The sequence below is a fragment of the Brachycentrus maculatus genome, unplaced genomic scaffold (genome assembly GCF_059751285.1).
Source record: "Brachycentrus maculatus isolate JH-2025_06_01 unplaced genomic scaffold, ASM5975128v1 h1tg000440l, whole genome shotgun sequence".
Classification (NCBI taxonomy): Eukaryota; Metazoa; Arthropoda; class Insecta; order Trichoptera; family Brachycentridae; genus Brachycentrus; species Brachycentrus maculatus.
In genome coordinates, this window is record NW_028281188.1 from 831,331 (window position 1) to 858,538 (window position 27,208).

General features: G+C 38.6%; 2 protein-coding genes across 3 annotated transcripts; both read left to right on the forward strand.

The window, feature by feature from the left end:
* Positions 1-424: 424 nt before the first annotated feature.
* On the forward strand, positions 425-19,023 carry LOC148302571 (elongation factor 1-alpha-like). Of its 2 annotated transcripts, none has more exons than XM_088271393.1 (11): positions 425-456; positions 5,944-6,189; positions 7,059-7,208; positions 7,849-8,068; positions 9,566-9,711; positions 11,175-11,307; positions 12,128-12,243; positions 13,054-13,143; positions 14,581-14,701; positions 16,254-16,420; positions 16,939-19,023. In XM_088271393.1, exons 2-11 carry the CDS (start codon positions 6,016-6,018, stop codon positions 17,008-17,010), a joined length of 1,389 nt encoding a protein of 462 aa, XP_088127519.1. In that variant the 5' UTR covers positions 425-456; positions 5,944-6,015; the 3' UTR covers positions 17,011-19,023. The 2 variants fall into 2 exon arrangements, with proteins under 2 accessions (XP_088127519.1, XP_088127518.1); XM_088271392.1 differs by having other exon boundaries at positions 5,955-6,189.
* Positions 19,024-22,129: 3,106 nt separating this feature from the next.
* Positions 22,130-25,937, forward strand: LOC148302572 (glutamine--fructose-6-phosphate aminotransferase [isomerizing] 1-like). The gene has a single exon (XM_088271449.1). The coding sequence runs from the start codon at positions 22,205-22,207 to the stop codon at positions 24,227-24,229; it is 2,025 nt and encodes a 674-aa protein (XP_088127575.1). The 5' UTR covers positions 22,130-22,204; the 3' UTR covers positions 24,230-25,937.
* Positions 25,938-27,208: the final 1,271 nt, after the last annotated feature.

A 27,208-nucleotide genomic window follows, 5' to 3' on the forward strand; every position in this document is an offset into this window, starting at 1 on the left:
AAAAAACCGTGAAAAAAAATGCCGGAACGCCGTTCCACCGCGTTATCCCAAAATGAGTAATGGAAATTACTAAATGGGAATATTATATATGTGACTAATGTATGTAATAATATGTTCAAATTAATAAATAAATAAAAATTACATTTTAAAATGTTTTCTAATTAAGAACGTGTTGAAAAACCAGCCCTAGACGGAAACAAATGAGCCCCGTGCCTTTTTCCGCCAGCCACCGCGCCAAGCGTCAAATGGCCATCCAAATAACTGAAAAGGCAACATTACCTGGTTTATATAGTGAAAAAAATACGCTGAAATTACGCGAGAGTTATTGGTGCGCGTGGCTGTGTTAAATTTTAACAAAAATTGAATAATATTGCTATGTATTGATCGAATCTCCCGGATGGACCTGAGCTTGGCGCGCATGCCCGGAAAATCCTAAAGACTTTCGCCGACACCGGGGTAAGTGCGATCTTCCCGATATTTCCCGATATTTCGACATATTCCGCTAAATATCTGTACATTTTTGCACTCTCTTTTCACTGCCGCATCTAATAACGTTACCATTTTTCACCCGTCATATTTAAACGCTCGTCAATTTTGTCTCTTTATGGCTCGCAGTTCGCCGGTACACATTTTTGTTACGCAATTTGCCGGCATCGCTCTTGCAGTTAGAACTTGAAATAAAACTAATTGTTTATAATAAAATTAACGCGCGTTAATATCTGCCCACTGTGTTTTATAGTATCTTAAGCTAGTACGCGTACGGGTATGCAGCCACGAGCACTCTTGCCATGGCTTCTATCCCATTTTTCTTATCTACTATTCCTTCACCGTTCACCAGTAATATCCTTCATTCTCAGTTCCCTCACCGACGTCATCTACACCCCTTCAAACACGTAATACCTACATATATGACTCCTCTCCCAGATCTGGGGTGCAGGATCACCATGCTTTCGTATAATTGCGACCAAGTAAACACCGCGTCAATCCTAGCAGAGCCCTATGCACCATTCGGATGCGGAAGACTCAAATAAAATAAAATAAACTATTTTGTATATTTTAAATTGGACCGTTGAAAGCGTGTCTCCTGACGCCATTTGTCATATCACGTGGCTATGAATTTTTATTCGGTCATTCGTTTGATCATTTCATCTAAAAATTATATCATTACATCGAGTCTTGTTGCATTATTTTCATTAAACATTTAAAACTTAATTATATTTGATTTTAAATGTGTATTTTCACTTTTTTCTTGGTCGTATTTCAAGGCCGGCAGACAACCCTTAGACCTCAGACAAATCGATTGCAAATTTTCGCCAGACTCGTGTTGATCATCTCGGCTTATTTTTAGTGTGATTCTGGACATATCGAACTAGCCGCCTCGTGTGTCGCGTCATAAAGCGAAGCGCACAGATAGATATTTACGCTTGGCAAAAATAAATTAGCAAAGCAAATGCGTGTAAAGAATTGTACACTATTATTAGATTGGCAGACTGCACATTTGCTTCGCGTCTTCATTTTTTGTGCATTGTCTCCTGTGAGATGAGATGAAGCATTATTTTGCACTGCTATCGCATGTCTCGAGGCAATGTCTTTTCCATGATCATTTTGTTTATTAATACTGTATTTATTTGATAATTTTAGATGAGATATTAATATTTAAAAGTAAAAATAACCCAAGTTTCGATTTTAAGTCGAGCGTGTCTTTAAAAAAATCCATCCTGTGTTTTCCCAGACTCTTTCATTTACATGACATATCGCTCACTTCTTTCAACAACCTCATATAAAAAAAATGGTCAATTTTTAGTTGTGCATGTTTTCGGAATGCTCAGAAAATGTTTATTTTATATCTCACATCGCTCACTCCTTTCAAAAATATCGTATAGAAAAACGTCATATATCAAAAAACTTGATTTTTCAAGAGATCGTTTTTAAAGTTTAAAAATAAAATAAAATGTATTCAAAATAAATATCAAGCCACTTTTTGAACTTTTTACTGTGCAACAGATCTTTTTAGGTAAAACCAGAATGTTTTTTCTCCATTTGAAAAATATTTAGTATATTTTTAAAAAATAATTAATCAAAATCTTTTCTTCAAAATGCAAAAACAACACTTTCTGCCCTGTAGCGGGTAAATATTAGGTTAAAAATATGCCGCTTTTGCTGGGATATAGTACATTTTCTGGGCATTCCGAAAACATGCACAACCGAAAATTGACGATTTTTGATATATGACTTTGTTGAAAGAAGTGATCAAAATCTATAGTTCTTGCGCACTTATAATTCAATAATTCAGCGAAAATTATAATTTTAGCTAGCGAAAGCTATAGCTTTCGCTAGCTAAATTAAGTCTTTATTTAGTTTTCAAATTGATTATATTATTAAAAATTTATCTCTATAAATATGAATAATTTTAAAAAATACGAAATGTTTCTTCCCAATTCGATTTTTCAGCGTTTTAAAAATTCGAGAAAACTTAATGTGTAAAATCAACTTTGGATTTTATTAATCGAGGGTCTCAGGAAAATTAGGTCACCCTAGATTAGATGCATTTGGAAAAGGTTAGTTATTTAGTTTACTCGGCAACAAATGAACCTAAAAATACCGAGAGAAATTATAGGCGAAAGTATAACATGTGAGAAGTATATGCCGTATGGACCCTAGAAGCTTACACACTTCGCCTCAAGGTTAGGAATACAGATAAATAAGTCCATTATATTATTTATTGATACGGCATTAACTTTGTGGAATGACATGATTATTTTAATTAAATTAAACACTTGAATAATCCACTGAATTAATAGTTAATTAATAGTTTTAATTTGTACCTTAAGATGAAAACAATTGTCGTTTTCGAAACTAGTCGTAAATAAAAATAAAACTCAATTCAGTGGATTATTCAAGTGATTAATTTAATTAAAATAATAAGTCCATTAATTGTTTCACTTAATCTATCTATCCATTTTTAATTGAAGTTTTACTTGGTACATACCACTTTTTCTTTAAATCTATTGTTACACGTATATGATGCATTTAAAATCTTGACATGAAAACATGTTATGTATATATTTTTTCTCTTCATTTTAAAACGTTTCATTGTACGAAAAATATCAGTTTTTTTTATCTGCGTGTGTTTTTTTACAAAAAAAAATAGACATTAGTTTAAACTGATCTGCATCGAAATTTGATCTTCTTTATTTATTACAACTTCTTAAAGTAACATACATAAGTTTCTTAAAATGGTACTTATAATATTGTCGCCGACCAACATAAATTTCTTTACATTGTTTTAAGGTTTTTAGTAGGTACCGTTTCTGCGCTGTCTTAAACTAAAAACGCAATCGTTAAATATGAAGAAAAAATCACTGTATTTTGGATTCCTAATAATAGGTTTGCGTGATTGGAGAAAATTCGGTGCGGGAATCATTATTTCTAAATAAATGGCAGTAAAAGTTTCTTCAATATCGGAATATTATTTACTTCACTACCGTATCGATCTCAACATTACGCGAAGATGACGTATCCCTATTCTGTTGACACGAATATATCGCGTCCATCCAAATTACATACCATTTTTTTTTTAATCAATGTCAATTAAAGTTTGAAATTTGCACATAAAAATGCGCGGAGTTTGTTGGTGAGAATTCCCCTATTTTCTATTTCCCAAACTGCACGATGTTTGGTGAGAAATTGCCTTTCTTCTATTTCTCAAACTGCAGGATGTTTGGTGAAAAATCCCCTATTTCGTTTATCTCAAATGTTGCGGTATTTGACCAGCATTCGCTATTTGTATTAGAGAATTTGATGTTCTTATTTTCCCTTATATATTTTTATCGTCATATACTATCAGGTAATTTTATTTACAACATTTTGAGTGTGTCCAAATACTTGTTCACAAAATCTGGATTATCTCCAATTACAGGAGTTATTTTCATATTATTTTTTGACATCTCATCAAAGATGAAGAAGAATATGGAAGTCTGGGCATTTACGGGGCTTACGACCGTCATAGGCTGGTTTGAGTGATCACTTTACACACGTGTAACATTCACCAATTCTACCCATTATTGACAACCACACTACTCAAATTCTTGGAAGTTCTATATATATGAACCAATTTAGAAACCTTGTTCATGAATCACTAAAACTTCACTAGAGATTATAATCCGGGATTCGGATCTCACATACTAATATAAGAGTTTCTGCTTAATAAAAAGCTTCTTTACATCTCACCAATAGATGTCTCTAGTGAAGTTTTAGTGATTCATGAACAAGGTTTCTAAATTGGTTCATATATATAGAACTTCCAAGAATTTGAGTAGTGTGGTTGTCAATAATGGGTAGAATTGGTGAATGTTACACGTGTGTAAAGTGATCACTCAAACCAGCCTATGACGGTCGTAAGCCCCGTAAATGCCCAGACTTCCATATTCTTCTTCATCTTTGATGAGATGTCAAAAAATAATAGGTAATTTTATTATCTAACGCTGCAATGCTATCAATTTTTCAATATTCATTATATTCCACATAGATTATTATCGCTCACTCCTTTCAATAACGTCATGTATCAAAAATGGTCAATTATCAGTTGTGCATGTTTTCGGAATGCCCAGAAAATGTACTTTATCCCAGCAAAAGCGGCATATTTTTAACTTATTATTTACCCGCTACAGGGCAGATAGTGTTGTTTTTGCATTTTGAAGAAGATGTATTTTTTAATTATTTTTTTAAATATGTTAAATATTTTTCAAATGGAGAAAAAACATTTAGGTTTTACCTAAAAAGATCTGTTGCACAGTAAAAAGTTCCATAAGTGGCTTGATATTTATTTTTAAATCATTTCATTATATTTTTAAACTTTAAAAACGATCTCCTGCAAAATCAAGTTTTTTGATTTATGCATTGTTGACAGGAGTGAGCGATATTAAATATATTACCCACATATATATATATATATATATATATATATATATATATATATATATATATATATATATATATATATATATATATATATATATATATTTCTATATATATTTTAAATAAATAAACAAACATTTATTTTTATGTATAAGAGAGTTATCAACGCCGCCTAAATTTCGGTAGATCTACCAAAATCGGCCGGAGTCTACCTTTTTCAGGTCTCTGAATGAAATGCAATTTCGAGACAACTACCCTTTTTTCACCGACGCAATCTGACAGCAACTTTGGGCGGTTAGTTATCCCTTATCCGCATCCAATGTTACATGAGGCACAGCATTATATTGACGCAGTGTTATCTTAATCGTTACTTACATGATGGAATGGTTCAGGGTAATATTAGATAAATATAAGAGTTAAAAATCACTGATATTTATTTCCACCCCTCACGGGAATCGAACCCGGGGCCTCCAGCAAGGTAACTAAACATGATGACCATCACACTATGGAGGACATGTTTTACGATAGCTTCGGTTAATTGAGTCATATTAAGTATTCATTCAAACCCTTATCCGCACCCCAATGGTGCATAGGGCACTCCATCATATAAACGCAGTGTTAACTTGGTCATTAATACACGAAGGAAAGGTGGTCAGCCCTCCGCTTCCGGAACCAGTCCAAGGTAATATAGAATAAATATAAGAGTGAAAAAAATCACTTATATTTATTTGACCCCCCCTGGGAATCGACCCCGGGGCCTCCAGTATGGTAGCCGAGCGTGCTGACCACTACACTACGGAGGCGGACAAAACACATTAGGCATATATTAGGTATACAAAACACATATTTTATTTTATTCGCAGGAAGCTAATCCCTCTTAAAAACTGGCCACAAGACCTGCACAAAGCAGAAGAAGATCATATTTTATAGTTCTTTTGACACATCTATCTGACCTATTACCATTCTGTTACCAGAGACCTCACCTAACCTTACCCGACAAACCAAACGTAACATAACTTACCAAAGGTTGTCCACAGCCAACAGAAGGCCCGCCGAGAATCTACCTCATCAGAAGCAGTGCAGTGATACAGAGACACCATGGGCAAGGAGAAGACACACATCAACATCGTGGTGATCGGGCACGTGGACTCGGGCAAGTCCACCACCACCGGCCACCTCATCTACAAGTGCGGCGGCATCGACAAGAGGACCATCGAGAAGTTCGAGAAGGAGGCGCAGGAGATGGGGAAGGGCTCCTTCAAGTACGCGTGGGTGAGGAAACATCACTTGTCAAACTAGCATCTCCTGATTACCCATCTTGTTCCAATGTATCTTACGGAATTTCATAATAGAGATATAATTTACCATTTAATCACCAGTTAAAGTGATATTTTTATCCATCTAATTATTAGTTGAAGAAACGTTTCTTACCATTCAATCACAAGTTGAAGGGACATATTTCACCATTCAATCACCAATTAAAAGGGGATTTTTTATTCACCAGTTGAAGGGAAATTTTTATCATTCAATTATCAGTTGAAGGGACATTTTTTACTCACCAGTTGAAGGAACGTTTTTTACCTTTCAATCTCCAATTGAAGTGATATTTATTACCATTAACCCTTTCCACTCAGATCATTTTGTTCTCCTAACTGATCACCTACTCTGATCAAAAACCTACCATTAAAATAAATATTTTGATTCCCTAATTTTGGGATACTCTGTCTGGCAATTTGTATGACCATGTTAATTAAGATCAACTGTATTTATCTGAAATATTTATTGGTAGAATATACTTGGGTGATAGAGAAATCAGTGATTTAAGTTATACCTGCGCCGGGCCAGACATTGTGGCCCACGGAGCTGCCTACTAGAATCATACGGGCCAGAATGTCTGGCCTACAGAGTGGTAAGAGTTAAATTACCAGTTAAAGAAAATTTCGTACTATTGAATTAAAAGCTAAAGGGACATTTTGTACCATTCAATCACCAGTTAGCCTCTCCATGTGTATCGCACAAAATGTAGGACCATTAATGTGTGGCCCCACGTTTGGGACATATGTGACAAAAATATATGGGTATTAGCTATGAACTATATAGATATAAGTATATGAAACAAAGGTTTTATTTTATTACACTAGGTGCTTGACAAGCTGAAGGCGGAGAGGGAGCGCGGTATTACTATTGACATTGCCCTGTGGAAGTTTGAGACGGCCAAGTATTACGTGACCATCATCGACGCCCCAGGACACCGAGACTTCATCAAGAACATGATCACGGGCACTTCTCAGGCAAGTTCCTGCTTACACAGTCCCATTCTTCAAATACAAATACATATGCATAGCCCAATCATTCAAATTCTAACATTTTACTCTATAATACAACTCCTTTTACTAACAATTTGGAGAATTAATAAACAATGACAGATCAAAGACATGTGATGCAACAGGGATGTGCTTAAAAACAGGAGAAGGCGGAATGTTGACTGTTATCAGCAGACCTTATCAACATCTATTGAAAGCTGTCCCACCGCATGCCCAGATCTGATACAGAATCATCTAGGCTTCCTGACAGATCTGCTCTTGCTAAGCAATTTTTTTTTTTAACTAAGTTGCGAAATTTATTGAAAATGTGAAACAATATAAAATTGTGTCCCGATTTTACTCTGAATTTACATTTAAAAGCTTTCAATACACCTGTCACTGCCAATCTAAATAAATACAAGATTGTAAGTCCATCACCAAATTTTCTAGAAGTACCCCAGTGTAGGCAGTGAAAGGGGTTAGTGTTTAGTTCAATTAGGCAGCTAGATCCGATTCCGACTCGACGTTGGCAGGTACACAGACGCCCACAACCCCGACCAGCAGACAGACACGGAACAGCTAATCAACATCTGCGGTGCCCAACCATCTATCAATGAATCTGTTGCAGGCCGACTGTGCCGTGCTGATAGTGGCAGCCGGCACGGGGGAGTTTGAGGCCGGTATCAGCAAGAACGGGCAGACGCGGGAGCACGCGCTGCTCGCCTTCACGCTCGGGGTCAAGCAGCTCGTGGTCGGGGTCAACAAGATGGACTCCACCGAGCCGCCCTACCACGAGGCGCGCTACGAGGAGATCAAGAAGGAAGTCTCCTCCTACATCAAGAAGATCGGTGAGCTCCCCCCCCCACAAACTCTCGCCAAAGAGAAAATAATTATTTTTGACATCTCATCAAAGATGAAGAAGAATATGGAAGTCTGGGCATTTACGGGGCTGACGACCGTCATAGGCTGGTTTAAGTGATCACTTTACACACGTGTAACATAACCAGCCCCACTTTACACACGTGTAACATAACCAACCCCGTAAATGCCCAGACTTCCATATTCTTCTTCATCTTTGATGAGATGTCAAAAAATAGTATTGAAATAACTCCTGTAATTGGAGATAATTCAGATTATGTGAACAAGTATTTGGACACACTCAAAATGTTGTAAAGAAAATAATTAATGACTAAATTAATTTTCGTTATATTAAATTCGTCCGCCTCCGTAGTGTAATGGTCAGCACGCTCGGCTACCGCACTGGAGGTTCCGGGTTCGATTCCCAGGGGGGTCAAATAAATCCAAATAAAGAAACCAGAGACTTGACACATTTTGTGCGGGCTTCACGGCACACTGACTGGTGCGTGAAGAGGGTGAAAACCAGCAAAACCAAAACTAAATTTTACAAAGATAGCTATATCTGATAGATTTCTACAATATTGATCTTCAAGACAGATCGTAGCATATTACGTATCCGACCGCTAATGAACTTTTGTCTTCTCATTCTTTCATATAACGATAATAGAGTGCAAGAAGTACAATGAACAAACTATGTTAAAAAAAATACATTCCGGAATTGTTGCCTTTCTGCTCAGCCATCAAAGAATAATCACATGTGAAAATAAGATAGATATAATTAGGAATTATTATTGTCAAGGGAAATTATTTCATTGACTCATTGATTCATTACTAATCACTTTCTTACACAGAGAGCTGCGCAAGAGTATTTATGTATGTATGATAAACAATGGGCTTTCTTATAATTTTTTTGGTGTGTGCGTAGTTTGGAACGTCTTGAAGTATTGACATTAAATACTGGTAGGAAATAATGGAGTAGAAATACCTTACCCACCTTTAAAGTACGGCCGGTGTCAGGCTGTGGTCCCCTGGTTAGTGTCGCGGCCTCTTAAGTCAGAGTTTCTCGGTTCGAACCCACTCTACCACAATTTGATACCTATTTATAATAATGAGCCGCTTAGGCTCACCGAAATATAATGAAATTGAAATATTTATGTAAATAATAAAAAAAAAGTAAAACTACTCGTCCCGCAGATAAGCACTAGTTTGTAGAAATACCCTTCCCACACAACATGTGCTCTAATACTTCAATATAATTATTACATACATTAGTTATTAGCTGTGGGTCTATTTTGGTACAATCATAAATAGTAATAATAATATTAGATAATTTATATAGTGCCATTTCGTAAATTCTAAATTTCGCGATTGAATTGGGGAAAAGGAGATAGTGGAAGTGATGCAAAAAAGACGCTCTTAGGTGTTTCTCACGAACAATTATTATCATTAATTCATTTTGAATGAGATTGTGGACGTTGATTTGTCAGGTTACAACCCGGCCTCCGTAGCCTTCGTGCCCATCTCGGGGTGGCACGGAGACAACATGCTGGAGCCCTCGGAGAAGATGCCCTGGTTCAAGGGGTGGACCATCGAGCGCAAGGAAGGCAAGGTGGAGGGCAAATGCCTCATTGAGGTAAACACATTTTTCATTATTGAGATTGCCTGAAGGATTTTAATAAAATAAATAATTCACAATATGTCCGCTTCCATAGTGTAGTGGTTAGCGCGCTAGGCTACCATGCCTTGATTCCCAAGAGGTTCAAAATAAATATTAGTGATTTTTCAGTCTAATATTTATTTAATATGACCCTGGACTGGTACCTGAAGCGGAAGGCTGATCACCTTTCCTTTGTGTATTTAACGATCAAGATAACACTGCTTCTATACGATGCAGTGCCCTATGCATCATTGGGGTGCGGATAAGGGTTAGAAGAAGAATATTTAGAAGATTAAAAATATCTTTGCCGTCCTTAAGCATCAATCGGCCAAAGGGGTAGAAATACCTTTCCCGCCAGAAGTGTGTTAAAAGTACTGGATTGGCTTTATTTAAGAGTTATGTCGAGATTTTTAGTAACCTGTCTGGGAGTGAGTTTCTGTGGATAGGGAACTGTAACTAGCGAGTGAGTTTTTTTTAAACTTTTTTAATTTTATATTATAGTCAATTATATGTAAAAGCAACATATTTTCTTGAATTAAAAAAATATTAACACTAGTAAACGTGATTTATATCAAAATTATGCATGTTTTATTTCATGGGTTTTCTTTGTCAGCGTCATTATGATGGCGTCACACAAACTTTGTTTTAAGTAAAATGTTATAGGTTAAACAGAAAAATAATCTAATGCATGGTTTTAGTATTTTAAATACAACCACAGATGACAGTACATGTGCCATTTTAGATATAAATGTCTCCAGGCTTTAATTATAAGTGCGGCCGTTCCTCGCACTTTTCTCATCTTCTAGACTTTGATATCAGCAACTGTCTCCCTACTCATATCAGTCTTTGGAATGCGTTGCATTCCACGATGTTGCCACATTTCAAATCCCTCTAACCGGTTCATGGTGCTGGGTCCACGATTCAACTTCGTATAGAAATACTGACCGAACATAGCATTTAGCCATACAATATTACATTTATTTTTTTCTTTTTATAATTAAAATGTAACTTTGTTTTAAAATCACTATAAATATTTTATTATAACTTAATTATAATGTCTACCGGTTTTGAAGCTAATCGCTTCTATATCAAGACTGATTAATAAAGTATTAATCAGTCTTGATAAAGGAGCGGTAAGCTCCGAAACCGGTAGACATTATAATTAAGTTATTATTGAATATTTATAGTGATTGTTACTGCTAACGGTACTGGAACATTTTTCATTAGGAAGACGGAAACGCGCAAATGAAGGAACTGCGTCTCTTTGTTCTTCTCGCGTACATTTATTTATACTATTTTGATACATAAATTATTCTGAAAAATACACAGATTTTGGCCGAAACTGTGATTTTAAAACAAAGTTACATTTCAATTATAAAATGGAAAATCACAAAGTTAGTGCTTCAAATATAAATTATACTATTTTTTTTCTTATTCAGGCTCTGGATGCCATCCTCCCGCCCTCACGCCCGACCGAGAAACCTCTCCGCCTTCCCCTGCAGGATGTGTACAAGATCGGAGGCATTGGAACGGTGCCCGTGGGCCGAGTGGAAACCGGTGTCTTGAAGCCAGGTAATGTCACATACGATAATCAGATCTTTAATCAGAAATTCAAATACTGCTAATGCAGTTCAGACTCGTTTATAATACTCCTTGGGGTCCTACCTAAACTAAATGTTAAGTTATTTCAAGGTAAAATACGTGCTTGTTTGCTTGGTATTGAACGCAGAGACGAGGGTATGCTGCCAGGATTGATATGGGATCAGTCTATATTGGAACATCTTGTCCACAATTTAAAGCCCATCACAATGTTAATCATTTGGTCTTATGACATTTGCTTGAATGCTTCTATTTATTTCATTAATTGAATTCGCTAACCATTTAATAGATAATGATCACAAATTTAACCACAATAATGTAGAAATCCTAAAAATAATTCATACCGAAAGCCATGAACTGCAACATTTTGAAACAATAGAAATTCATAAAAATATAAATAACAATAAACCCATAATTAACAATACGACAATGACTAAAGCCTCCCCCCTATTGTCTATGTTCCCACTGATAAGAAAGAATAATAAAAAAATTAAATTAAATTAATAAATAAAAATAAGAAACAGCTACTACCCCCTCTTCAACCTTCAACGTCCCAATGACCCAACTTTAAAATTTAGAATTAGCTTCACATACGGTGTTTGAAAATGATGCGGAATACATCGAAACACGTGTCACAGTAGATTTTAAGACATAGTGGTATTTACTAAGTAAAATATTAATTAAAAAGCTTCTATTCATATTTGATTCTGATGACGCTCTTTTGGGTTGAATAAAATGCCAAGTATTTTTGTCCATCGTTGCCGTCGTTTCAATAGGTTTATGCTATTTGCAGGTATGTTGGTTGTGTTTGCTCCGGCTGCCCTGACCACGGAAGTGAAGTCCGTAGAGATGCATCACGAGGCGCTGCAGGAAGCTGTCCCCGGAGACAATGTCGGCTTCAATGTCAAGGTAATTTATTATATGTTTCCCTAATAACAAATTTTCAGTTCTTTGAACATGATGCGCGTGGCAATGAGAATAGCCAGGAGCTACTGGTTGTGATCAGCAGCCTGGAGGGAAAGAGAGGGAGAGGAAGGTCCCGCATACGACGTACTGTTAAAGTTGTCCTCGGTGGTTGGAGCGCTACGTGCAGCGCAGTCAAGGAATAACTGGAGAAGAGTCATGGCTTCCACAAGGGTCACAACCCTCAGTAATGAGGAATAAGACAGAAGAACAATTATGATGAAAAAAAAAATAACAAATCTCAGTATGCTTTATGAAGGTGGCTACATTTGCTTGAATTTTTTGACACATTCTTAGTGCCGATAGTTTACTAGAAAATTTGATGATTTTATCTTAATGAGGGATCCAAAGAATCCAAAGAGCTACGAGTAGGACTGGTCTACGTTTTCTTTTAAAGGTAGACTGAGCGATGGCTGCCACTATAATGTAAATTAATAGAGTTCCCATATTTATTTAAAACATTTTGAGTGTGTCCAAATACTTGTTCTTTTCATCTCACCAATAGATGTCACTTGTGAAGTTTTAGTGATTCAAGAATAAAGTTTCAAATTGGTTCATATATATATGTAGAACTTTCAAGAATTTGAGTAATGTGGTTGTCAATAATGGGTAGAATTGGTGAATGTTACACGTGTGTAAAGTGATCACTTAAACCAGCCTATGACGGTCGTCAGCCCCGTAAATGCCCAGACTTCCATATTCTTCTTCATCTTTGATGAGATGTCAAAAAATAATATCCCCATATTTAATTTCCAGAACGTGTCAGTGAAGGAGTTACGAAGAGGGTTCGTGGCCGGTGATTCCAAGAACAACCCTCCCAGAGGCGCGGCCGACTTCATTGCACAGGTAAACATCGGTCTCTAAAGACTTCACTTTCTTCTTCCTTCTTATAAATCCTTAGATCTGTCTGTTCAGGTATCCGTCTCTTGTGACGTGGACTGGCAGCTGTCACGTCATCGCTTTGGAGGTCTTCCGGGTGGTCTTCTTCCATCTGGGTTCTCTTGAAGACCATTTCGAGACAGTTTATTTTCTTGCATTCTTTTGACATGGCATTCCTGAATCGTCTTCGGTGTCTTCCCATCTGACTATATTCTCCATACTACATATTTTCCCAATTTCCGTTTTCCTTATTTCATCTCTTATTATAAAGTATTTCCGGTTATGCACCTCAATGTCCTCATTTCTTCTTCAAGTTCTTAGCCCTTTCAATGCCGGAAGGTATTAATATGGCCGTACCCAGCAGTGGAAACTGACGGGAGCAATTCGTCGTAAAATAACAACGTAACATCGCTCGTGGCGAGCATCAATGAGCTCGATGGATGGAGCGCTCCGCTCGCTGTACTGACCATACAAATGCTCGCATCGTAACGTGTTACGTTATGACGAAATGATCCCATCAGTTTCCACCTTTAGAAAAATGACTGTAATGTAACTTTGATAATAGATGTTTCCATATATTTTGATTGAAAAATATTGCAATTGGATTTGATATTGGCTTGCGACAAGCTCAAACGAGAAAGAGTTTACGCGCTCATTTTGTATGGCCGTTCTGGCAAGCACGGAATTGGAGAGCGCGTTAACGCGCTCGTGGCACCGAACCGGTTAGAAGAGATTTGGTTCTTGCTGTGTCTGCTCTGGTCTTTATCCTATATGTGACAATCGGTCTTACACATATTTTGTATATTCCTATTTTATAACTTAATTTGAAGAAATGTTTATATATTTTGTCAATAAGAAAATAAGTACAATAAATATAATGACAGTTACAAAATAAGTTTCGATGCAGATAATTGTTAATAATACCTCTTTTTGGATACAATCTCCCAGCTCAACCGCCAAAATACACAGACATCTTCATCAGTATATCAACGGGCCGTACTTTCCGCTATGAATACCGGAATAAATATATCAATTCTCAGCACTCTTAGGGCGTTTGTCCACTATACGGAATGTTACCGTCCGGCACGTCAGTTAGCGTTTCAAAACGACGATTGGCATGTGTTTTTGTCCATATTTTTTCGGATTGGTGCTCTTGATCGGTGCGTGAACACGTTGCGCGTAAATTCGATCACGCTAAACTGTCGTAGTTGCTTTAATTTTTCAAAACCGGACTGCCGGATGGTCGAATTCCGGGTAGTGGACAATCGCCCTTAGGGTTAATGTATCAGAATTCCTCAAGTGAATTTTCAGCTGGAATCAGTGTTGAATTAAACAGCAATTACTGAGCTATTTATTGTTTTTTCGTAAAGCTTTAATGGAACGCTTTATAATACTTGATTCCAGGTTATTGTACTGAACCATCCCGGTCAGATCTCCAATGGGTACACTCCGGTCCTAGACTGTCACACGGCGCACATCGCCTGCAAGTTTGCTGAGATCAAGGAGAAATGCGACCGTCGTACTGGTAAGTACATTTTTCTAATTTTCATACCCAATACGTACAAATATTCCTTGTATGTTTTTTGCAATACTTTGTGGCACATTTTATAAACTTTATAAAATGAAACATCTTTGTTTTAACCACTTTTTATTGGTATACTTTGTCCAACCGGTTTCGACAAGAACCTTGTCATCATCAGGGTTTATGTACTAAATTCCAAAACATGAAACCGGTTGGATAAAGTGTACCAATAAAAAGTGGTTAAAACAAAGATGTTTTATTTTATAAACATACAAATATAGTCAAAAATAAAAATGCAACACAGTGATTTCAACCATTTTTTTTTATTTCATTAAAAATCTCCATTTTTCCTTTTTCTAGTCCCATTTTGTCTAGTACTTTAAAACTCTTTATCTGCAGTAGGTACAGTATCCAAGACTCAAACCCGCAATTTCACTTTACTGAGTACCGACATTGTAAAGATATTTGGCTTTAAACATTGTTTATTCTGCATACTATTGACATCTGTGGAAATAATCAGATATCAGGTAGCTCCCTTGCACTGCAATTTCAAGCGTTCAATAGTGACAGATGCACAGTAAATTTATTGTTTTGGAGTAATTGATTACATAGTATGTATTAGGCCTCCAAAGTGAAATGGCATTTGGCTTAACATGCTGGAAGACCCAGGTTCCGTTCCCAAGCGGGCCAAAATGAATATTTGTGATATTTCACTATAATGTTGATTTCATATTTGTTTAGACTGGTATCTAAAGCGCACAACTGATTCTCTTACCTTCATGTAATTGTTCATTATTGATCAAGATAATACTGCGTTAACACGATACAGTGCCCTATGCACCATTGGATGTAGATAAAAAAAAATAAGAAAAACACCTTTTATGATTATTATCACACTTGAAATGGATATCTCAATGGTTTTGAACAATTTACACATCTGTTATTATAATACAATAAAAGTTGTCATAACATTTTGAGTGTGTCCAAATACTTGTTCACAAAATCTGGATTATCTCCAATTACAGGAGTTATTTTCATATTATTTTTTGACATCTCATCAAAGATGAAGAAGAATATGGAAGTCTGGGCATTTACGGGACATTTATTTAGATGTCTCTAGTGAAGTTCTAGTCATTCAAGAACAAGGTTTCTAAATTGGTTCATATATATAGAACTTCCAAGAATTTGAGTAGTGTGGTTGTCAATAATGGGTAGAATTGGTGAATGTTACACGTGAGTAAAGTGATCACTTAAACCAGCCTATGACGGTCGTCAGCTCCGTAAATGCCCAGAATTCCATATTCTTCTTCATCTTTGATGAGATGTCAAAAAATAATATGAAAATAACTCCTGTAATTGGAGATAATCCATGTTTTGTGAACAAGTATTTGGACACACTCAAAATGTTGTAACTAGTAAATGTTATTAAAAATGTGGTCTACTTTGGTTCCTTGGCAAATATATTCGGCTTGGTTCCAATCAACTCTGAAATGTTTTCAAAAATGTCGTCTGCTCTGGTTCATTGTCAAGTTTCACGAGTGAGATTGGTTCGCAGGTAAGACCACGGAGGAGAACCCCAAGGCCATCAAGTCGGGGGATGCGGCCATCGTGAACCTGGTGCCCACCAAGCCGCTCTGCGTGGAGTCCTTCCAGGAGTTTCCTCCGCTCGGGCGCTTTGCCGTGCGCGACATGAGACAGACCGTGGCCGTCGGAGTCATCAAGGTACCTACTCGTTCTTCTTCTCCCTCTTAGTTCTCATTACTGAGGGTTGTGACCCTTGTGGAAGCAATGACTCTTCTCCAGTTATCCTTTGACTGCGCTGCACGTAGCGCTCCAAACACCTTAACTCGATCGGTCTATCGTGTGGGGATCTTCCTCTACCTCTCTTCCCCTCCAGGCTACCGATCACAACCAGTCGTTCCAGGCTATCCTAATTGCCACGCACGCACGTGTCCAAAGAACTAGAATTTTAAGAAATCACATGAATGTCAAACATCTGAAGGACATTCTTGATAGAATTCTGACTGCATTGTGTTGTGATATATAACTTACTAATTTGGATCATAATTCCCATCTCTTTTGAGGTTTTCCGACACCTATTTTGTGTCTCCATTGTCCATTGTCTCCATTGTAAAATCGCAATTTTGGGTGATTTGTCAAAAAAAAAACTCCCATGTGGACCAAATATAGGGTGCGTGAAGAAAAATTTGGACATACTTAAATTGTTGTTTTTGTTGCAGAGCGTGGTGTTCAAGGACATTTCGGCCGGTAAAGTAACAAAGGCCGCGGAGAAGGTCCAGAAGAAGAAATAACTAGGGGGCTCTGCCCTCCAGTACCGGCCGCCGGCCTCCCCCCCTCCCGCGCCCCCCTTCCCCCACCCCGCCCGCCCGCACGCCAACCAGCCCCGCTCGGACCCCTTCTTCTACCATAAGGAGTTCCGCAGAAAAGAAGACCGCTCGGCCGCGACGTTTGCCTTTCCAGAGAAACAACGGAGATCGGAGGACGGTTGCTCCAGTTGCCAAAGTGATCCGCGCACGCCGTCGGTGCGCAAACACGAGCCGGCCGCCCGCGCCGCCCGTCCGGCCCCACTAGATAGGGTTTACCAATATGTCACACTGGCCGCGAACACCTGACATCGCTTGCCGCGGGGGCGACTCCAGGAGATTGTTGGTTAATATTCAGAAAGATTTATACGGTGCGCTGGACGATGGTTTATTTTTAATAATACTTTAAATATAGTTGATTGTTTTCCTTGGCTACACGATGCGATGTATTTCAATTATTAATCTTGCGGGAAATTGTTGCCGAAACATTTTATTTTTCAATCAAATATGATACGAAAAAAGCACAAATTTTTGTCATCTGCTTTGATACAGTATATTTCTTTTATTTATATCAATAAATAATCATTGTCAGTCTCATTTACATATTAAAACAATATTGTTTTATTTGATACTGTCAAATAAGCAGCCAGTCAAATTATAATGTAAATTGAAATAGTATTTCGAGCATATTCTAAAACGTGAAAATAAAATTGAAACAATTCTCATCTATGATTAGAAGGGGATAGCTATTCACTTCTTAAAGTTTTCAACAGATGGCACTTTCATCTATGAGTTAAAAGTTAAGTTCTGAAATACAAAAGTATTTATCAAGATACTCTATACATACAACTTCCAAGAATTGAGGCGATATGGATGTTCAACAATGGGCAGAATGGTGAATGTTCACAGTATATCGCTTAAGCCAGCCAATGCTAGATCGTATACCTATAAATTCCCAGACTCACATATCTCCTACGTATAAAAAAGATGATTCTGTTGAGATATGGAATGAATCTATCACAATGCATCGTTAAGCGTTGCTCAATGTTTGGTTTTGGAATAAGGAATGTTTGGTTTCCCTGTTATGTGAGGAAAGAGATTGGATCTTTGAAGATCTTTATTACGGTGGATTGAATTACATATACTTAATGCATTGTTAATTTACTGAGTAATATTTGTTTTCTAAAAATGTGACAATTTTCATTGGAGAGTAAAAATAAATGAATTGTTTAGTATGAATTAATATGTGCGGGCAATAAACGATATCGATGTGTGTTAGTTTGTTCTAATTTTAAGTTCTTTGCGTATTTTTAAGAGAAATTTTGTTATTTATTATTAGGAACGGTTTGGGTGGAGAGTGTCTATTGAATGGCCGATGCGCTGGAAGTTGATGTATCGTGCAGAATATTATTTATAATTATGACTTGTTTGAAAAAAATGCGATAGTTTGGACTCTTAGGGCACTACAAATACGGGTGCTTTAGACAGAACAATACTGTATACTTTTAACAACAAAATAAACATAGTTAAAATCGAACAAATTATTTTACCTGCTTTTATACGATGGGTACCATTTGATGGCTGTAGATTTGTAGTATTTTTAAATACCCTAAGATTTCAAATCGATATAACACATAGTCTCGTAAGGATGCATTTGTATTTAACTAATTTAACACATTTGAGTTGCATTTATTACAATTGTCAGAAGGGCAGGGTATTGGAACCGTACTAAGTTGTTTGAACATTTTATTAGCTTATTTCTAGTCTCCCAACAGCTGTCGGATAGTAAGTTTACAACTCTAGCGTACTTATGGGGAATAACTTGTCCTTATCCGTATGTAGCACCCGACATTACAAGACGTACTATAAATGTTGTGTCCCTATAATAACAATATTACGATTGATTGTGTAAACCTACCTACTCATTCACTAGTTTATTATTACATATGGGTATATGTCTCCCAGGTGTTGTACTATCAATAAAGATGCTACTTAAAGAAATTAGATTTTATTTCAAGTAACCTACCACTTTGCTTCCTATATTTGAGATCTTTTTTCTCTACCGTTTTACCCAGAGTTGGCACGCAGTCTGTGACACCTTGAGTAGGACCATGGAATTCACAGCACTTCACTTACGAACATGTACCGTAAATCAAGCTAGGACACAAAATGCCGAACCCTCTTCTTGTGGAACAGAAGGCCTGACTGACAGTCAACAGTTCGGCTTCTCCTGAGGAGTTTTACGCGGTTTTTTCCCAGCAATAAGCAAATGTTCTTGATTAACCCACACTAATTTATCCCTCCTGTTCCAACACAGATTAAAATAAAACATGTTTTAGAAAAACAGAAAAACTAGAACACAACTAGAAAAAAGAAAAATCCACTAAATGATCTATAAACCTTGTACATAATAAGCAAGGTAAATAATGAACAAACTCCATGAGGATTTCACAGAGCATTGAAAACTCTTCGACATATTCTTCTTCTACTTCAACCCCTTACTGCACCCCAGTGATGCATAGGGCACTGCATCATATAAACGCAGTATTATCTTGATTGTTAACACATGAAGGAAAAGTGATCAGCTCTCCGCTTCAGGTACCAGTCCAGGGTAATATTGAATAAATATTAGAGTGAGAAAATCACTTATATTTATTTCACCCCCCCTCGGAATCTAGCCCGGGACCTCCAGAACGGTAGCCGAGCGTGCTGACCATTACACTATGGAGGCAGTCATATACTCTATAACTACTGTCAAGTTATCAATTCATCTCAATTTGTAACTTATGTGTGAGAGCGGTGGGAAGAAGGACAGAGGCACAGTGGTACCATCATAAAGAAGCAATATCCACAAGCCATTCTTGCCAGTGCTATGTAACCTATTGTGTACCGTGGTAATTAGTTGGTGTGCCGCGGAAAAAAGTCTAGTTTTGTGAATATAACACAATTGCTCCAAATTTTGATTGCCTGTGCTCAGTTAAGTAGGCTCACATTTCGCATTAATCATAATATGTTAAATATGTTACCATAATATGGTAAATATGAACCTCTTAAATTTCTTAATTTGGTAAGTGTACCTTGAATAGAAAAAGTTTGCGGAACACTGATGTAACCTACGGTTGGCACACATTTTGTGACACCTCGGATACTGCTCACCTTGCAGTTGACACACAGTTTGTGCCCATCATTGCTCCAAATGTCAATATCACCCAACTAACATGCAAAATGATTTTTGTCTAAAACCAAAGCTTATTCTTCACACTGTTGACTATTGACATCACACTATTCAATATTGCCCTGGATTGGTACCTGAAGCAGAGGGCTGATCACCTTTCCTTTATGTGTTAACGATCAATATAACACTGTGTCTATATGGTGCAGTACCCTATGCACCATTGAGGTGCAGATAAGGGTTTGAATTGAAATTGAATGAATTAACTATTGACATCTGTGTAAATAATCCTGAAAAGAAATATCTATAGTAGTGTTAACTTGATCATAATTATATGTATCATTCTAGATCTTACTTAGAAGTGGAATATATATAAGGGGTATAGATGAAGTAAGTGAAGAGCTGAAGGGCATTTCCGTTATATGGGAAAGGAAATGGAGAAGGAATAACAGGTAGAAAAAGCAAAATAGCAGCACTTGGAGTTACATACCCGTACTTACACTAGCTTTGGTCACTGCTTATTTTTAGTCTTTTGAGTCTCTTTTGTAAACAGGGAAAAAAATCATTTAGTTTTAAAAAATACATGTTAATACATATTTTATTGATGATCATAAGTAGAATTATTATATTGAAAATATGGATTTTTTGGAGTATACATAGCGCGATACATAACGATAATAATATTATTTAAATTAAAACATATTTCAAAATTCACATTGACCATTTTTTTATTGATTTGAAAAAATATTCAATTTATTTTAAGAAATATTTTTTACTAATAATTTGCAGCTAGTTAAAAATAAATTTATAAATAATGTTTCAAAAATCGAGCAATGAGGACTTCTAATGCAAAAAAAACTCAAGTACCTTTGACACTTTGTGCAATTTTGAGGTCAATAGAAAATGAATTAGTTTCTCTTTAGTATTAAAAAAGTAGAAAACCATGATAAACTTTTACAATAATTAGATCGTACGTTTATATTTCAAAGTTTTGTCTCGATTTACCTTGGCTGGCCATTTCAAAATGTAAATCCGACAGACTGAAAGTAAAAGTTACGGCTTTAGAAGGTGGTTGGTTGTTCTTCCTGCAGAAAATAAAAATTAAGGTCGTTTATGTAATAATAATACCTAAGTCGAGATGTGAAGGAATTCGCTTTACGTGCAGCCTAATAATAATAATTATTATCGCCATGTTGTGCGTGCTTTAATTTCTCAAGGCCAGTCGATTTACAAAAACGCTTCCTGCTCTACCTCTCACTCTGCAAGTAATTCTGCTACGGGCATTTTGATGTGTAAATATTTATGGTACCGAAAATCTTACCATTAACTTGTATACATTAATAATGGAAAATATGGCAACCAATTCAAGCTAATTGACAAGATTGTGGAAAATAAATGTATTTTATGTACAAATACGTCTAACGTTAATATTTACACAATATTATATAGTTAATAAAATTGAGTGGGTACCAACTGTCAAAAAAAATCTAATTTTAAATATGCCGCCCTTCGTATATTCCATAGCCATCTGGAGGAAAGAGATGTGTGTCAAATTTTTTGTGCATATTCGCTATCCTTTTCTACGGCACGTAGTTTTCCGCAACCGGAAAGAAACGGAACATTCTCATTTCCGATATAATCTTCATCTGTCAAAGTCGGGTGTAATTTTGGTCAGAGTGTATCGATGAATTCCGTTTATTTACCCTACAAAATCGCAAGGCGGGTGTCCGAAAATGCCAATCGATCGGTCTGGTAAATAATTAGCTAACATCTCGCATTGTTCTCCGCGAGACTGGAGATAACAGAATATGGTGACGTGTGCGAAGTGGGAAGTGAAAGTAAACCCGTTTTATCGTGGCATTTTGACGTGCCACCGCGTTTTATCGTAATGTCACAGTGACAGCGTAGGAGCGCCGAGCAGCCAGCGGTCCGGTCAGTCAGTAGCGGGTCGCGGTACCGACAAGTCGCGCCTCCAGTTCCGCCAGCGCCGAGTGCAAGCCAGCCGCAAGTATGTGCGGCATATTCGCGTATATCAACCACCTGGAGCCCAAGACGAGGCGGGAGATCCTCGAGTTCCTGGTGGCCGGGCTCAAGCGGCTCGAGTACCGCGGGTACGACTCGGCCGGGGTGGCCGTGGACAGCCCCGGCGAGAAGGCCATCACCGTCGTGAAGAAGAGCGGCAAGGTGAAGGCGCTCGAGGACGAGATCGCCGCCATGGCGCCCGACCTGAAGATGGACGAGGTGCTGCCCTCGCACTGCGGCATCGCGCACACTCGCTGGGCCACGCACGGCGAGCCGAGCGCCGTCAATTCGCATCCGCAGCGCTCCGACGCCAGCGGTTCCTTCGTGGTCATCCACAACGGCATCATCACCAACTACAAGGAGCTCAAGACCTTCCTGGAGAAGAAGGGGCACGTGTTCGAGTCGCAGACGGACACGGAGATCATCGTGAAGCTGGTGTACCACCTGTACCAGCAGCACCCCGACTACACCTTCCAGGAGCTCATCGAGCAGGCCATCCGGCAGCTGGAGGGCGCGTTCGCGCTGTGCTTCAAGTCGCGCCACTTCCCGGACGAGTGCGTGGCGGCGCGGCGCGGCTCGCCGCTGCTCGTGGGCATCAAGACGCGCCGGCGGCTGTCGTCCGACCACATCCCCATCCTGTACGCGGACAACAAGGCGGCGCGCGCGCTGCTGCCGCCCGCGCCGCGCGCGCCGGCGCACACGGAGTTCGAGCCCGCCGAGGACAAGGAGGTGGAGTACTTCTTCGCGTCCGACGCGTCCGCCGTCATCGAGCACACCAACAAGGTGCTGTACTTCGAGGACGACGACGTGGCGGCCGTGAAGGCGGGCGTGCTCAGCATCCACCGCCTCTCGCGCAGCAACGACGACCCGCACGCGCGCGAGATCACCACGCTCAAGATGGAGATCCAGCAGATCATGAAGGGCAACTACAAGTACTTCATGCAGAAGGAGATCTTCGAGCAGCCCGACTCGGTGGTCAACACGATGCGCGGCCGCCTCAACTTCCAGACCAAGACCGTCACGCTGGGCGGCATCAAGGACTACATCCCCGAGATCAAGCGCTGCCGGCGGCTCATGCTCATCGGCTGCGGCACCAGCTACCACAGCGCCGTGGCCACGCGCCAGCTGCTCGAGGAGCTCACCGAGCTGCCCGTCATGGTGGAGCTCGCCTCCGACTTCCTGGACCGCAACACGCCCATCTTCCGCGACGACGTCTGCTTCTTCATCTCGCAGTCGGGCGAGACGGCCGACACGCTCATGGCGCTGCGCTACTGCAAGGGCCACGGCGCCCTCATCGTGGGCATCACCAACACCGTGGGCAGCTCCATCTGCCGCGAGTCCAACTGCGGCGTGCACATCAACGCCGGGCCCGAGATCGGCGTGGCCTCCACCAAGGCCTACACCTCGCAGTTCATCTCGCTCGCCATGTTCGCGCTCGTCATGAGCGAGGACCGCATCTCCCTGCAGAAGCGGCGCGTCGAGATCATCACCGCGCTGCAGCGGCTGCCCGACCAGATCCGCCAGGTGCTGGCGCTGGACCAGCAGGTGCTGGCGCTGGCGCAGGACCTGTATCAGCAGAAGTCCTTCCTCATCATGGGCCGGGGGTACAACTTCGCCACGTGCCTGGAGGGCGCGCTCAAGGTGAAGGAGCTGACCTACATGCACAGCGAGGGCATCATGGCGGGCGAGCTCAAGCACGGCCCGCTGGCGCTCATCGACGACTCCATGCCCGTGATGATGATCGTGATGCGCGACCCGGTGTACACCAAGTGCATGAACGCGCTGCAGCAGGTGACGGCGCGCCAGGGCCGGCCCATCCTGATCTGCGAGGAGGGCGACACGGAGACGGCCGCCATGTCCAGCAAGACGCTGCACGTGCCGCGCACCGAGGACTGCCTGCAGGGCGTGCTCACCGTCATCCCCATGCAGCTGCTGGCCTACCACCTCGCCGTGCTGCGCGGCTGCAACGTGGACTGCCCGCGCAACCTCGCCAAGTCCGTCACCGTGGAGTGAGCCGCCTCCTCCGCGCTCTCGCATGTATTCCCGTCTCGGTGTAACATAGTCTGTACTGGAGGGTAAATTGTGATTTTGTTTATCTTCTCGCCGGCGATCTCGGGCCGGCGTAATAATCATTTCCTTATAATGTTAAGTTTCTCAAAATCTTTACTCGCCGCGTAATCGGTAGCCCGCATGGGCCGACTTGTCCAGAATTTGACAGTAGATTTACGCAGCGCAAACGGAATACGTAGATACTAGCCGACGGAGGAGCTCCGTTCCGTAGAACGGCTCGCTCTCTCGTAAATCAAATCTCAAATATTGGGAATTACGCAATTTCATTCCAACGCAATGTTAATGTTTAAAGTTTCCAAAAGACATTTAGACTGTTGCAATGTAAAAAACGTGAATAAAACGGATTGCAGCTCGGGCGTTCTTCGGCTCCTAATTTAAGGTATTATAATTTTATTTTGTGGTCCAATCCGAGGTTTTATATAATTTTATAAAGCGCTTACATCTATTGCGTAGTCTCCATTCTCTTACTTTATAAGTATTTTTTGCCTTGAAAATATTATTCTCGCTTATAATATATATAATGTAACGATCGATATCTGTTCCATCATCCCAAACGATGTAAAACTCGCTATGAAACTTTGCAAATATAGGATTAAAGCATCAAATGTGTCTACCTATTCCAAAGTTATTGTTTTATTTTAATACATTTTAATATATAGTATCGGATTCAAAATTTTATTAGTAACACTATGTACTTTACTCGGTGCCAGACTTCTAAGAATTAGAAGGATCGATAGTGCGTGTACTTTTGTATAAATATATCGCATTTATATGCAGAATCCATTGAAGAGTGTCTCGGATCACTCGAAATATTCCTCTCATTGTGAGGATCTCCAGACTCGATCATTTCTCGTTTGTTTCCGTAACAACGACATCCGGCAGAGCTGTGATTTAACTGTAACGATTGCGATGAGGCCGCGTTGTAACGCCGGCATTCTGATCGCAAAAAAAACATCGTGAATAATAAGTATTTAGACTTTGCTTAGAAGTTTGTGTACTTGATAAGATGGTAGGAGTGTGTCTTTTCACGTACGCAAAATAAAGAAAGTTGTTTGCAACTATATTATTTATTATGTACTTAACACAGATCTTAATCAAATAAAAACCCTTATTAAAGGAATAATTATGATTTTCTTTCTCTGAATTCGACCTACATTTAGCTTCCACTATCTTTTATTTATTTAAAGCGCTATTTATTGTCGCCTCCGACATACGATGCAAAATGCAATTTTACAGGCGAAGGATTAAAACGTTTTTTGTCTAGTACATTTGTGTCAAGTTTTTTGTCCAAAAAAGCATAATTACTTGTAAAATATTGTTCTTGTGAATTTCAAACCAATACTGTAATGAAATACATACCAAATGCATTTAAATATTCTACATTAGAATGGGTCGATACTTTGATTTATTTGTAATATAAAAACTTCTGTTTTTTGTGTGTAATGAATGATTCACGTATGATACAATCTTCAAAGCAAATCTATTATTTTTCAATGTTGTAATTTGCATAACATCAAAATCGTTACTGAAGTTGCTAGTTGAATATGGCTTATTTCAGTTGATCTGTGTACAATGCGAAATAGCTGTGTAGTTTTCAAATATTCTTGTACATCAAATGTTGATACTTCGTAATAAAACATTTCTGCACTAATCTTGTATTTTATTTCGAAACTTATCGTAAACAACACACACAAAGCAAAGCACACACGTCTCGTATGCACAGATGGAATAGTTTGTGTAATTTGTCAATAGCTCTGTATCCGAGATGTCAAAGGAGTTATTCACAATGCGTGATACATAATTCATACGTTCCAGTGAGAGAGACAATCAACTTACGATATAATATTTCAACCTCTTCACACTACTTTTTTATTTAATTTATTTGTTAAATATATATTATACATACATATAAATATCAATTTATAATTCATAAACATGATTAACATATTTTTTTGCATAGACCCACCAAGCCAACTCATGTGTTTTTTCGGTGGTTCTTTTTACATACATTGGAAAAAAAATTAACTACTCTAAAATTTTTACAATATCAACTCTTAAATAAATAAATAAGCTATTTTTAGGTTTGAAATTAGCTAATAAATAATCCGCCTCCCTGGTGTAATGGTCAGCACGCTCTGCTACCGTACTGGAGGTCCCGGATTCGATTCCCAGGAGGGGGGGTCAAATAAATATAAGTGATTTTTCACTCGAATATTTATTCAATATTACCCCGGACTGGTCCCTGAAGCAGAGGGCTGATCACCTTTCCTTCTTGTCTTAACGATCAAGACAACAATGTGTTTATATGATGCAGTGCCCTATGCACCATTGTGGTGCGGATTGGGGTCTTTGAAGAATAAATTTATAGTTAAAAAATTGCAAGACAATTGGTAGCACTCTTATTGAAATCTATTAAAAAAAATATTATTTCTTATGTTGGCTTATATTACATAATATAAACTATTTTATACACTTAATTTACTACATCACATATCGCTCACTCCTTTCAAGAACGTCATAAATCAAAAATGCCCAGAATATGTACTATATCCCAGCAAAAGAGGCATATTTTTAACTTAATATTTACCCGCAACAGGGCAGAAGGTGTTGTTTTTGCATTTTGAAGAAAAGGTATTGATTAATTATTTTTTTAAATATACAAAATATTTTTAAAATGGAGAAAAAACCATCAGGTTTTGGTTGCACTGTAAAAAGTTCAATACGTGGCTTGATATTTATTTTTAATATATTATATTTTTAAACTTTAAAAACATTCTCCTGAAAAATCGAGTTTTTTGATTTATGACGTTCTTGAAAGGAGTGAGCGATATATATTTACATTTCCTTACAGTATACAAACTATTTATATTAAAATTCTTTCAGACTCTTTTCATTCTTCGTACATTCAGGCATCTCATCATA